Raw genomic sequence first — 13,643 nt, forward strand, 5'->3', positions numbered from 1 at the left:
GCAATATTTGTTTTAAATTTAATAACAAACAACTTTTATTAACAAAATTTTGTAAAATAACCTATTTTTAATTTCCCTCTGAATAGTACAGTGCACTAGATAATAACAAATCATTGCATATTTAACCTATTGAGTGTTTTATCGAAAAATGTTTCGTATAAGATTTATTTAGAATTTAATTTTGAACATATTATTATAACAAAATTTTTTAATATCTCTCCTAGGTAGTGCTGTATACTAGTATAACAATCAAAATTTTTGAGGTTATCTACTTAATTATTTATGCTATCAAAATTCTTTACAAGCAATATTAGTTTTAAATTTAATAACAAACAACTTTTATCAACAAAATTTGTTAAAATAACCTATTTTTAATTTCCCTCTGAATAGTACAGTGCACTAGATAATAACAAATCATTGCATATTTAACCTATTGAGTGTTTTATCGAAAAATGTTTCGTATAAGATTTATTTAGAATTTAATTTTGAATATATTATTATAATAAAATTTTTTAATATCTCTCCTAGGTAGTGCTGTATACTAGTATAACAATCAAAATTTTTGAGGTTATCTACTTAATTATTTATGCTACCAAAATTCTTTATAAGCAATATTTGTTTTAAATTTACTAACAAACAACTTTTATTAACCAAATTTTTTAAAATAACCTATTTTTAATTTCCCTCTGAATAGTACAGTGCACTAGATAATAACAAATCATTGTATATTTAACCTATTGAGTATTTTATCGAAAAATGTTTCGTATAATATTTATTTAGAATTTAATTTTGAACATATTATTATAATAAAAATTTTTAATATCTCTCCTAGGTAGTGCTGTATACTAGTATAACAATCAAAATTTTTGAGGTTATCTACTTAATTATTTATGCTATCAAAATTCTTTATAAGCAATATTTGTTTTAAATTTAGTAACAAACAGTTTTTATTAACAAAATTTTTTAAAATAACCTATTTTTAATTTCCCTCTGAATAGTACAGTGCACTAGATAATAACAAATCATTGCATATTTCACCTATTGAGTGTTTTATCGAAAAATGTTTCGTATAAGATTTATTTAGAATTTGATTTTGAATATATTATTATAATAAAATTTTTTAATATCTCTCCTAAGTAGTGCTGTATACTAGTATAACAATCAAAATTTTTGAGGTTATCTACTTAATTATTTATGCTACCAAAATTTTTTATAAGCAATATTTGTTTTAAATTTAATAACAAACAACTTTTATTAACAAAATTTTTTAAAATATCCTATTTTTAATTTCCCTCTGAATAGTACAGTGCACTAGATAATAACAAATCATTGCATATTTAACCTATTGAGTGTTTTATCGAAAAATGTTTCGTATAAGATTTATTTAGAATTTAATTTTGAACATATTATTATAATAAAATTTTTTAATATCTCTCCTAGGTAGTGCTGTATACTAGTATAACAATCAAAATTTTTGAGGTTATCTACTTAATTATTTATGCTACCAAAATTCTTTATAACCAATATTTGTTTTAAATTTAATAACAAACAACTTTTATTAAGAAAATTTTTTAAAATAACCTATTTTTAATTTCCCTCTGAATAGTACAGTGCACTAGATAATAACAAATCATTGCATATTTAACCTATTGAGTGTTTTATCGAAAAATGTTTCGTATAAGATTTATTTAGAATTTAATTTTGAACATATTATTATAATAAAATTTTTTAATATCTCTCCTAGGTAGTGCTGTATACTAGTATAACAATCAAAATTTTTGAGGTTATTTACTTAATTATTTATGCTATCAAAATTCTTTATAAGCAATATTTGTTTTAAATTTAATAACAAACAACTTTTATTAACAAAATTTTTTAAAATAACCTATTTTTAATTTCCCTCTGAATAGTACAGTGTACTAGATAATAACAAATCATTGCATATTTCACCTATTGAGTGTTTTATCGAAAAATGTTTCGTATAAGATTTATTTAGAATTTAATTTTGAACATATCATAATAAATTTTTTTAATATCTCTCCTGGGTAGTGCTGTATACTAGTATAACAATCAAAATTTTTGAGGTTATCTACTTAATTATTTATGCTAACAAAATTCTTTATAAGCAATATTTGCTTTAAAATTAATAACAAACAACTTTTATTAACAAAATTTTTTAAAATAACCTATTTTTAATTTCCCTCTGAATAGTACAGTGCACTAGATAATAACAAATCATTGCATATTTCACCTATTGAGTGTTTTATTGAAAAACGTTTCGTATAAGATTTATTTAGAATTTAATTTTGAACATATTATTATAATAAAATTTTTTAATATCTCTCCTAGGTAGTGCTGTATACTAGTATAATCCAAATTTTTGAGGTTATCTACTTAATTATTTATGCTACCAAAATTCTTTATAAGCAATATTTGTTTTAAATTTAATAGCAAACAACTTTTATTAACAAAATTTTTAAAATAACCTATTTTTAATTTCCCTCTGAATAGTACAGTGCACTAGATAATAACAAATCATTGCATATTTAACCTATTGAGTGTTTTATCGAAAAATGTTTCGTATAAGATTTATTTAGAATTTAATTTTGAACATATTATTATAATAAAATGTTTTAATATCTCTTCTAGGTAGTGCTGTATACTAGTATAACAATCCAAATTTTTGAGGTTATCTACTTAATTATTTATGCTACCAAAATTCTTTATAAGCAATATTTGTTTTAAATTTAATAACAAACAACTTTTATTAACAAAATTTTTTAAAATAACCTATTTTTAATTTCCCTCTGAATAGTACAGTGCACTAGATAATAACAAATTATAAAAACATTTTTTAACACTTATTCACTGTCATTACCTAATAGTTTATTTAGGTTAGGTTGAAAAACCATAAAGATTTAGAATACGATAAATATCAAATTATAAATTTAAAGTTTTTTCAGTTAATCTTAATATATCATTTCCACGGGACACTCTGTATATACGTAAATGTACCTAATACATAGGAAAAGGAAAATCTCTTATTCTTCGCATAAAAAATTTATAAAACAAATGCACCGTTTTAATTTTTCATTTCATAAAAAATATGATTCAACACTTGGAAAGACTTTCCTTTGTGCTAATACATTTCTGCACATCCTATTTTAATCATCTTTATCTCTTTATTTTACTTTAAACGAATTTTAGGAGTTAAATTTCATTATAAAGAAGGCAGCCGTACAAAAAATTAATTTTATCTTTTTTTAAAAAGATTTAATGGCTCAATTTTTTAATATGTATGTTTCCTTAAATCCCTTTTTAAATGTTGATAAAAAAGAAAATTTAATTAATTAATTAATTTAAATCAATCACGTTTACTAAAATAGATGTTTTTTCTCTGTTTTTTTTATGAAATTTCCAAAAATAGCTCACGCAACCGATTATTACGGTAAGTTTACGGTTTTTTCTTAAGTATTCGTAGCTTTTTTTTATTTAATTACAATTTTCTTTATTAATTAAGTATTAAATCAAAATCCATTTCTCCCATATCTTTGCTCATATCTTAATTTATTTTTTGGTACACCCAATTTATTCTTTTTTAATTTTTTATTTTCTAACTCGCTTTAAATTTTTTTGACGCTGTATATACTTTATTATTCCATGCTTTGTCTCATTCTCTTTCTATATTTATAATGATTATGATGAATTGATGATTTATGACGATTGTATGTGATTTTCGTGGAATATTTTTCTCCGTGCGCTTTTCAAATCCCTTTTAGGAGCACCACTTGAAATTATTTTTGAACATTTTTTTGATTGATTTTGCACTTTACTAACAAGGTATTAACATGGTGATTTTATTTTATTTTTTGGTATGAATTGATTCGTCCTTTTATGTCCCAAACATGCATCAAAATCTTTATGTTTAATTTATTATTAATGTTTTTAATGCATGATTGAGACACTTACAAGGGAACTGTCAGAAGAAGTGTCAATTTGGTACTGCAATAGTATTAGTATTTTTCTTATGTACACTGTGTTAATTAATTATAATTACAATTACCGTACCCGACGTCATCATTGCAAGTATGCAACCAATATCACACTATGCGTATTGCAATACGCGATTTGCGATATTGGTTGCATACCTACTTGCATAGGAGTTTCAATAATAACGCGAAACGACGTTAATAATAAAATTTATGTTAGTAATCTATCGGAATTGGAGAAAATAATAGAAAGAAATATTCAAACTGCTGTAAAAAACATTGCTGCAACTCTAATAACTAATTTTCAACTCGAAACTAACAAATAATATGTTAAGAATATGTACTTAAACCAAACTCAAATACAGATATATTAGGAATTACAGAACGTTGGATGTCAGAGACAACAATTAATACCTTAAGGGCCGGTTTATCAATATTTAGTTAAGACGATTTATCTGTCAATTAAAATTGTAGCTGATACATAACGTCGACGTATCGTTTATCCACCCGTAGTTTAGGGTAATCTTATAGATAAATATGACATTTGGATATCCACCAGATTGAAATACTGGTTAAGGTTTACCTATTAGATATTGTCAAAAAAATGTGAGCTTGGTGAAAGGAAATGACAATAAAATCAAAATATAACGACAAAAAATAAATTAAGTTTATAATTGTGGTGATGGATAAGCAAGAGAAAGAAATGATCATCAAATTTTAGTACTGCAGAAAAGAACTTGCTGATGGATTTGGCAATCGTCGTTTATAATTTAAGAGTTGGACAATATCCTCATCTTTATCACTGTCTAATAAATATTCATGTAGGAAGTCCATTATAACAGAGGTTTTCGAAAACAAAGCACAATACCGAAAGCACACAGGAATGATAACCTCCAAAACACGATCAGCTGTTTATATCAACTAAAGTTAATTATTCAAATTTCACCAATTACGTTTCATTTCCGTATCTAATGTTAACACTCAGGGGTACCATCTATGTTCTATCTCGTAGGTTGCTGCCTGTCGGGTAGAAAGTTGCTGGATAAACGGTTCACTGAGGTGATCTGTTAGGCAAGTTTAGCCATGAGTTGCGTATCTAACAGATTTAACTCGACATTGATAAACCGGCCCTAAATCTGCCAAAATACTAAGTTGCGACCTCATGTAGACACGACGGAGTGGCTATTATTATAAAAGAACAATCTCTTTGAGATATTTGATTTATCTGACTTTATTATCTTTAGACCGGTTTCAGGGATCTTTCCATAAGTTTTGTTTCAAAATTTTTTTTCTCAACATTTTTCCAATCCAACCCAACAATTATTATACATCATTGTAAAGAGAAAGCTTTGAGCTTTAATTTAGAACAAGTCTCATTCCTTAATTTCAATGAATACGGCTTCTAGGAATTTTTAAATTAGCATCTTTTTGACATTTTTAGGTTATACGGAAATATAAGATTAATTTCAACATTTTTTTTCTCAATATTTTTCCAATCCAACCCAACAATTATGATACATCATTTTAAAGAGAAAGCTTTGAGCTTTAATTTACAACAAGTCTCATTCCTTAATTTTAATAAATACGGCTTCCAGAAATTTTTAAATTAGCATCTTTTTAACATTTTTAGTTTATATGAAAATGTAAGTTTTGTTTCAAAATTTTTTTTCTCAATATTTTTCCGATCCAACCCAACAATTATGATACATCATTTTAAAGAGAAAGCTTTGAGCTTTAATTTAGAACAAGTTTCATTCCTTAATTTCAATAAATACGGCTTCCAGGAATTTTTAAATTAGCATCTCTTTTGACACTTTTAGGTTATACGGAAATGTAAGTTTAATTTCAACATTTTTTTTCTCAATATTTTTCCAATCCAACCCAACAATTATGATACATCATTTTAAAGAGAAAGCTTTGAGCTTTAATTTAGAACAAGTCTCATTCCTTAATTTCAATAAATACGGCTTCCAAGAATTTTTAAATTAGCACCTTTTTCAACACTTTTAGGTTATACGAAAATGTAAATTTTGTTTCAACATTTTTTTTCTCAATATTTTTCCAATTCAACCTAACAATTATGATACATCATTTTAAAGAGAAAGCTTTGAGCTTTAATTTAGAACAAGTCTCATTCCTTAATTTCAATAAATACGGCTTCCAGGAATTTTTAAATTAGCATCTTTTTTGACACTTTTAGGTTATTTATAAGTTTAATTTCAAAATTTTTTTTTTCAATATTTTTCCAATGCAACCCAACAATTATGATACATCATTGTAAAGAGAAAGCTTTGAGCTTTAATTTAGAACAAATCTCATTCCTTAATTTCATTAAATACGGCTTCCATGAATTTTTAAATTAGCATCTTTTTTGACACTTTTAGGTTATACGGAAATGTAAGTTTAATTTCAACATTTTTTTTCTCAATATTTTTCCAATCCAACCCAACAATTATGATACATCATTTTAAAGAGAAAGCTTTGAGCTTTAATTTAGAACAAGTCTCATTTCTTAATTTCAATAAACACGGCTTCCAAGAATTTTTAAATTAGCATCTTTTTTGACACTTTTAGGTTATACGAAAATGTAAGTTTTGTTTCAACATTTTTTTTCTCAATATTTTTCCAATCCAACCCAACAATTATGATACATCATTTTAAAGAGAAAGCTTTGAGCTTTAATTTAGAACAAGTCTCATTCGTTAATTTCAATAAACACGGCTTCCAGGAATTTTTAAATTAGCATCTTTTTTGACACTTTTAGGTTATACGAAAATGTAAGTTTTGTTTCAACATTTTTTTCTCAATATTTTTCCAATCCAACTCAACAATTATGATACATCATTTTAAAGAGAAAGCTTTGAGCTTTAATTTAGAACAAGTCTCATTCCTTAATTTCAATAAATACGGCTTCCAAGAATTTTTAAATTAGCATCTCTTTCGACACTTTTAGGTTATACGAAAATGTAAGTTTTGTTTCAAAATTTTTTTTCTCAATATTTTTCCAATCCAACCCAACAATTATGATACATCATTTTAAAGAGAAAGCTTTGAGCTTTAATTTAGAACAAGTCTCATTCCTTAATTTCAATAAATACGGCTTCCAGGAATTTTTAAATTAGCGTCTTTTTCAACACTTTTAGGTTATACAAAAATGTAAGTTTTGTTTCAACATTTTTTTTCTCAATATTTTTCCAATCCAACCCAACAATTATGATACATCATTTTAAAGAGAAAGCTTTGAGCTTTAATTTAGAACAATTCTCATTCCTTAATTTCAATAAATACGACTTCCAAGAATTTTTAAATTAACATCTTTTTTGACACTTTTAGGTTATAGGGAAATGTAAGTTTTGTTTCAACATATTTTTTCTTCATGTTATTCCAATCCAACCCAACAATTATGATACATCATTTTAAAGAGAAAGCTTTGAGCTTTAGTTTACAACAAGTATCATTCCTTAATTTCAATAAATACGGCTTCTAGGAATTTTTAAATTAGCATCTTTTTTGACACTTTTAGGTTATATGATAGGTTATAGGTTATATGAAAATGTAAGTTTAATTTCAACATTTTTTTTCTCAATATTTTTCGAATTCAACCCAACAATTATGATACATCATTGTAAAGAGAAAGCTTTGAGCTTTAATTTAGAACAAGTCTCATTCCTTAATTTCATTAAATACGGCTTCCAGGACTTTTTAAATTAGCATCTTTTTTGACACTTTTAGGTTATACGAAAATGTAAGATTAATTTCAACATTTTTTTTCTCAACATTTTTCCAATCCAACCCAATAATTATGATACATCATTTTAAAGAGAAAGCTTTGAGCTTTAATTTAGAACAAGTCTCATTCCTTAATTTCATTAAATACGGCTTCCAGGAATTTTTAAATTAGCATCTTTTTCGACACTTTTAGGTTATACGAAAATGTAAGTTTTGTTTCAACATTTTTTTTCTTCATGTTATTCCAATCCAACCCATCAATTATTATACACCATTCTAAAGAGAAAGCTTTGAGCTTTAATTTAAAATAAGTCTCATTCCTTAATTTCAATAAACACGGCTTCCAGGAATTTTTAAATTAGCATCTTTTTTGGCACTTTTAGGTTATACGGAAATGTAAGTTTAATTTCAACATTTTTTTTCTCAATATTTTTCCAATCCAACCCAACAATTTTTATACATCATTTTAAAGAGAAAGCTTTGAGCTTTAATTTAGAACAAGTCTCATTCCTTAATTTCAATAAATACGGCTTCCAGGAATTTTTAAATTAGCATCTTTTTTGACACTTTTAGGTTATACGAAAATGTAAGTTTTGTTTCAACATTTTTTTTCTCAATATTTTTCCGATCCAACCCAACAATTATGATACATCATTTTAAAGAGAAAGCTTTGAGCTTTAATTTAGAACAAGTTTCATTCCTTAATTTCAATAAATACGGCTTCCAGGAATTTTTAAATTAGCATCTTTTTTGACACTTTTAGGTTATACGAAAATGTAAGTTTTGTTTCAACATTTTTTTTCTCAATATTTTTCCAATCCAACCCAATACTTATGATACATCATTTTAAAGAGAAAGCTTTGAGCTTTAATTTAGAACAAGTCTCATTCCTTAATTTCAATAAATACGGCTTCCAAGAATTTTTAAATTAGCATCTTTTTTGACACTTTTAGGTTATACGAAAATGTAAGTTTTGTTTCAAAATTTTTTTTCTCAATATTTTTCCAATCCAACCCAACAATTATGATACATCATTTTAAAGAGAAAGCTTTGAGCTTTAATTTAGAACAAGTTTCATTCCTTAATTTCAATAAATACGGCTTCCAGGAATTTTTAAATTAGCATCTTTTTTGACACTTTTAGGTTATACGAAAATGTAAGTTTTGTTTCAACATCTTTTTTCTCAATATTTTTCCAATCCAACCCAATACTTATGATACATCATTTTAAAGAGAAAGCTTTGAGCTTTAATTTAGAACAAGTCTCATTCCTTAATTTCAATAAATACGGCTTCCAAGAATTTTTAAATTAGCATCTTTTTTGACACTTTTAGGTTATACGAAAATGTAAGTTTTGTTTCAACATTTTTTTTCTCAATATTTTTCCAATCCAACCCAACAATTTTTATACATCATTGTAAAGAGAAAGTTTTGAGCTTTAATTTAGAACAAGTCTCATTCGTTAATTTCAATAAACACGGCTTCCAGGAATTTTTAAATTAGCATCTTTTTTGATACTTTTAGGTTATACGAAAATGTAAGTTTAATTTCAACATTTTTTTTCTCAATATTTTTCCAATCCAACCCAACAATTATGATACATCATTTTAAAGAGAAAGCTTTGAGCTTTAATTTACAACAAGTCTCATTCCTTAATTTCAATAAGCACAGCTTCCAGGAATTTTTAAATTAGCATCTTTTTGACATTTTTAGGTTATACGGAAAAGTAAGATTAATTTCAACATTTTTTTTCTCAATATTTTTCCAATCCAACCCAACAATTATTATACATCATTTTAAAGAGAAAACTTTGAGCTTTAATTTAAAATAAGTCTCATTCCTTAATTTCAATAAATACGGCTTCCAGGAATTTTTAAATTAGCATCTTTTTTGACACTTTTAGGTTATACGAAAATGTAAGTTTTGTTTCAACATTTTTTTTCTCAATATTTTTCCAATTTTAAAAAGTAAGCTTTGAGCTTTAATTTAGATTAAGTTTCATTATAATCATACTTATTCAATAAAATTATTATTATTAAAGATGACGTCGGGTACGATAATTAATTAACACACTGTAGTGGTTTTTTGGGACAGTTCTGATACTTCCTTTGTCGATTGGGTGTTGGGGGGTTTTTAATTATTACCGAAATTGGGGTGAGGTAAAAAATCATTTGCATGTTACTAATTGACTTGAGTTACTTGTGAAAAAGACCAAATAATTCGAAATTCGTGCAGCCAAAAATTTTTTATTAATTAAAAATTAGTTAACAGTTTATTGTTTTGTTGAAATTTTTCGAAAAAGGCTAAAACAATCATCCCTAATTGATAATTTTAATATTTCTTTCCTCCGAAGACGAATACAATCTAAATCCTGGTCTAGAGTGGGAAGACGAGTTCACAGGTAGGTCTGCTTAAGGAGATTCTTCCATTTCTTAACTTTGTTTATTTAATTAATTTTTTTTTTTGGATTTTTAAACCAACAAATTTTTGCACAAAAACGTAGTTTACGCTATTATTTACTTTGTCACCGCTTCATTAACTGTTAGCTAGTTTTATTCATAAAGTTACAAATTATTTAATTAGAAAATTCTTTGTTTTAAATTTTTATTTAAACATTAATTAACATGCATGCTTTACTTATTAAAAAAATAACACCTAACATAATGAGTCGTGTGTACGTTTGCGTTGTGTCAAAGATGGAAAGGAATTGATTCAAATCCGTTTGCGTTTCTTTTTATGTAAGTTTTTATTTCTTTAAAGAGACGAACCCGGCTGCTTTTTTCCTTATTTATTTATTTATCCCGTTATAGTTCGAAAAGAATTTTGAGCGCATGATTACTATTAAAGGTGGAAGTTTAGTTGTTAAGTTATCTTAATTTGGGAGAGTAGCAAAAAGATTAGAATCGAGTGCATGAATTGTGTGTGAATGAATATGAGAACGGCACCTTATTCACCACAGTTTTGACGTATGACGATGGGCAAGGTGAAGATGAAGAGGGCAGTCTTCCCCATATCGGCGGATTTGGGAGCAAATTACCCCCCGGGATTCTCGCCCACGGATTACCCCAAGTCAAAGAGGTCCAACCGGCTGTTACAGTTGTTGAACAAGAACAAGCTAAACAAGAAACTAAAAAAGAAAGTATGTTTCAATTCATTTCATTTAACTCATTCATTAAAAATTAATTAATTAATTTCTTGTTATTAGTTAAAGAATTAAGTGAAGAACAAAAACAAACAATAGTTCTCTCAGAAAAATTTCAAGTCTTTATGGATAAAGCTGGAAAAATCGTTGAGCGAGCCCTAGCTGAAAACGCGGATATCTACAACGATTATAGCCGAGGTCGAGGTGATGATGCGTTAGATGATAAAATCCACCAGAGGATTTCTTTGAATCGGTGGTTTTTCGACGAACGTTGGTCGAAAAATCGTACCGTGTCATCGATCGATTGGTGTCCTCAATACCCGGAATTAATGCTCGCTTCGTACGGGAATAACGAAGAGATGCCAAATGAGCCGGATGGCGTCGCTTTGGTTTGGAACACCAAGTTTAAAAAGACCACCCCTGAATTTATTTTTCACTGTCAAAGTGCTGTAATGTCTTCGAAGTTCGCACGGTTTCATCCAAATTTGATTTTGGGAGGAACATATTCCGGCCAAATTGTATTATGGGATAATAGGGTGCATAAAAGGACTCCAATACAACGTACACCACTTTCTGCTGCTGCTCACACAGTAAGTTGAATTTAAAATATGTAGTATATACAGGGTGTTTCATAATATATGCGCAGGATATAGTATTGTAGTTAATATCTAACTAAAATGCACCATTTTCGAGATACAGGACACCGGTTATCGTACAAAAAACAGCGTGTGTAAGCATTTTCTACTCATAATAAGCTAAGTTTTGTGCGGAATGATTTTACATCAAAATATCAATAAAAAGGTAACATAGGAATTTAGGTCTCTAAATTAGCAAGAAAAGTTAAAGTGAACTTTGAATTGTTTTTTGATAGAAAACGTGTCGTTACTATGGCAGTTATTTAACTTGTCACTTTAAAGCAGTGTTGCACAGACTACTACCAGACGGCCAACTCCATTGTGAAAGCGAGATCCAATATATACCGGTCTCTCTCACTCATCATGTAACACTTATGTAGATGGCAGTGAGAAGCAAAAATGCAATTGGCGCCAAATTCAAATCTTTTATTTAATTTAAAATTTGAATACAGAAATATTTTTGATCTAATGTGCTTTTTGTGGATCTATTAAGCTATATTTAGCTTGCGTAAGCCAAAATAATTACAGCTTAATAGACCAATAAAAAGCACCTCAAATCAAAAAGTTATAATTTTATAATTTCAATGCAAAATAAAGAGAAATCCATTGGCGATTTAAAATTTTATATTTAAATTACAATATAATTACACTAAAAACCGCTGTCCTCGTCTTCTCCGGGATGACCCTCACAGGTTGGGTTGGGTTGGCCTTTTTTGTCTGTGATTTTCAATTGATAAAGTACATATAACAAAAAAGCATTATAACAAATAAATGTTGGTTATCAACCACCAACTGCTTCTTACCCTAAGTGACATGGTGTTATCAAAAATTTGAATACTTAATTTGAATACTATTGAAATTAAAAATTAATATAATTAAAATACTAACCTGTCCTTATTCTTGGGAAAACAAAATAATTTTACAACTTCATCTTCGCTACATCCACACACAATGCAAAACATTTTTACAATAATTATTCTCGAAAATTATTCGTAAAAAATACAACGCATAAATAGATAATAAGCACAAATAAGACAATAAACGCAAAAGTACTGTGTGACATGTGACATACATAAAATGTCAAAACCGCTTAAACAAAGTCAACAGCTTTCTGTAATATTACTAACGACATGTACGCCATCTACTAAGGCTTTCTATCAAGATGACAAAGAGAAAATATCGGTATTATGATGTGATAATAAGAGATAGAGAATGGCCTATCATTTTCTCGGTGAGCTAACTCTCTGCCTTACTCTGTGCAGTGTTGTTAAATACCCGGGTATTTATTTTCAAGGGAAAATTCCATGGATAAATACCCGGGGATATTTTTTTATTTTTATTTTATTTTATTTATAATTTATGGGTACAGAAACAGGACAAACCCAAATGATCTGTACCACGAAAAAAATTTACAATAAAAAAAGAAAACGTGTACCAAGGAAAAATGAATAAAGAAAAAATCAAAATTATCAAAATTAAGGCGAGCAATTAAAAATAAAATTAAACTTAAACTAAAAACACCGGAATTCAGATATTATATATATACAAAAAAAAAGATAAAACAAAATAAAACAATAATAATAATACAATAAAGCCAAAAAGTAAAATAAAATAAAACAATGCCTAATAGCAATAGTAACGGCGAAATTAAACATTATAAAAAAACAGAAACCAACGAGCTACCAAAACGAAGGAGGCAATTCGCTGACTGCATTAAAAAGTATGCGCCTAAACGTAGAAAATAAATGCTGAAACAAATCAATATCGAGCTTATCAGCCTGACGAGCCATTCGCAACATAGGGGAGTTTCGAAAAGCATTGGTGCGCGGAATAGGCGTACAGAACAAGAAATTAAAGCGAAGAAGACGGGGAGGTACATGAATATTGACCGAATTCAAAAGAACTGTGGAATCACACATATTGTGTAAAACCTTGTAGAAGAATAATGTGTCGTTACACAGGCGACGTTGTCGAAGGGGCATTAACCGAAACGATCTGCAAGACGAATGATAATTAATATAATGTATGGAAGATTTAAAGTTTAGATATTTCAAAAATCTAGATTGAATTCAATATAAATAAGGTATTGGGGATTCCAAACTACAGTGCAAAAATTAAGAATACTGTAAACATATGCGAAATATAAATT

General features: G+C 27.4%; 1 protein-coding gene across 17 annotated transcripts in view; it reads left to right on the forward strand.

Moving 5' to 3' along the window:
* The window catches only part of LOC111423645 (short wing), a 58,084-nt gene that overhangs the window by 22,633 nt on the left and 21,808 nt on the right, over positions 1-13,643 (forward strand). For 6 of the 17 annotated variants that reach the window (XM_071199578.1, XM_071199580.1, XM_071199583.1 and 3 more), the window contains 4 exons: positions 3,428-3,448; positions 10,071-10,118; positions 10,677-10,856; positions 10,923-11,449. In XM_071199578.1, coding sequence (XP_071055679.1) covers positions 3,428-3,448; positions 10,071-10,118; positions 10,677-10,856; positions 10,923-11,449 — 776 coding nt within the window. The remainder of the gene's footprint in view (positions 1-3,427; positions 3,449-10,070; positions 10,119-10,676; positions 10,857-10,922; positions 11,450-13,643) is intronic. The other 11 variants (XM_071199581.1, XM_071199582.1, XM_071199585.1 and 8 more) reach the window with 6 other exon arrangements.

The sequence above is a fragment of the Onthophagus taurus genome, chromosome 10 (genome assembly GCF_036711975.1).
Source record: "Onthophagus taurus isolate NC chromosome 10, IU_Otau_3.0, whole genome shotgun sequence".
Lineage (NCBI taxonomy): Eukaryota > Metazoa > Arthropoda > Insecta > Coleoptera > Scarabaeidae > Onthophagus > Onthophagus taurus.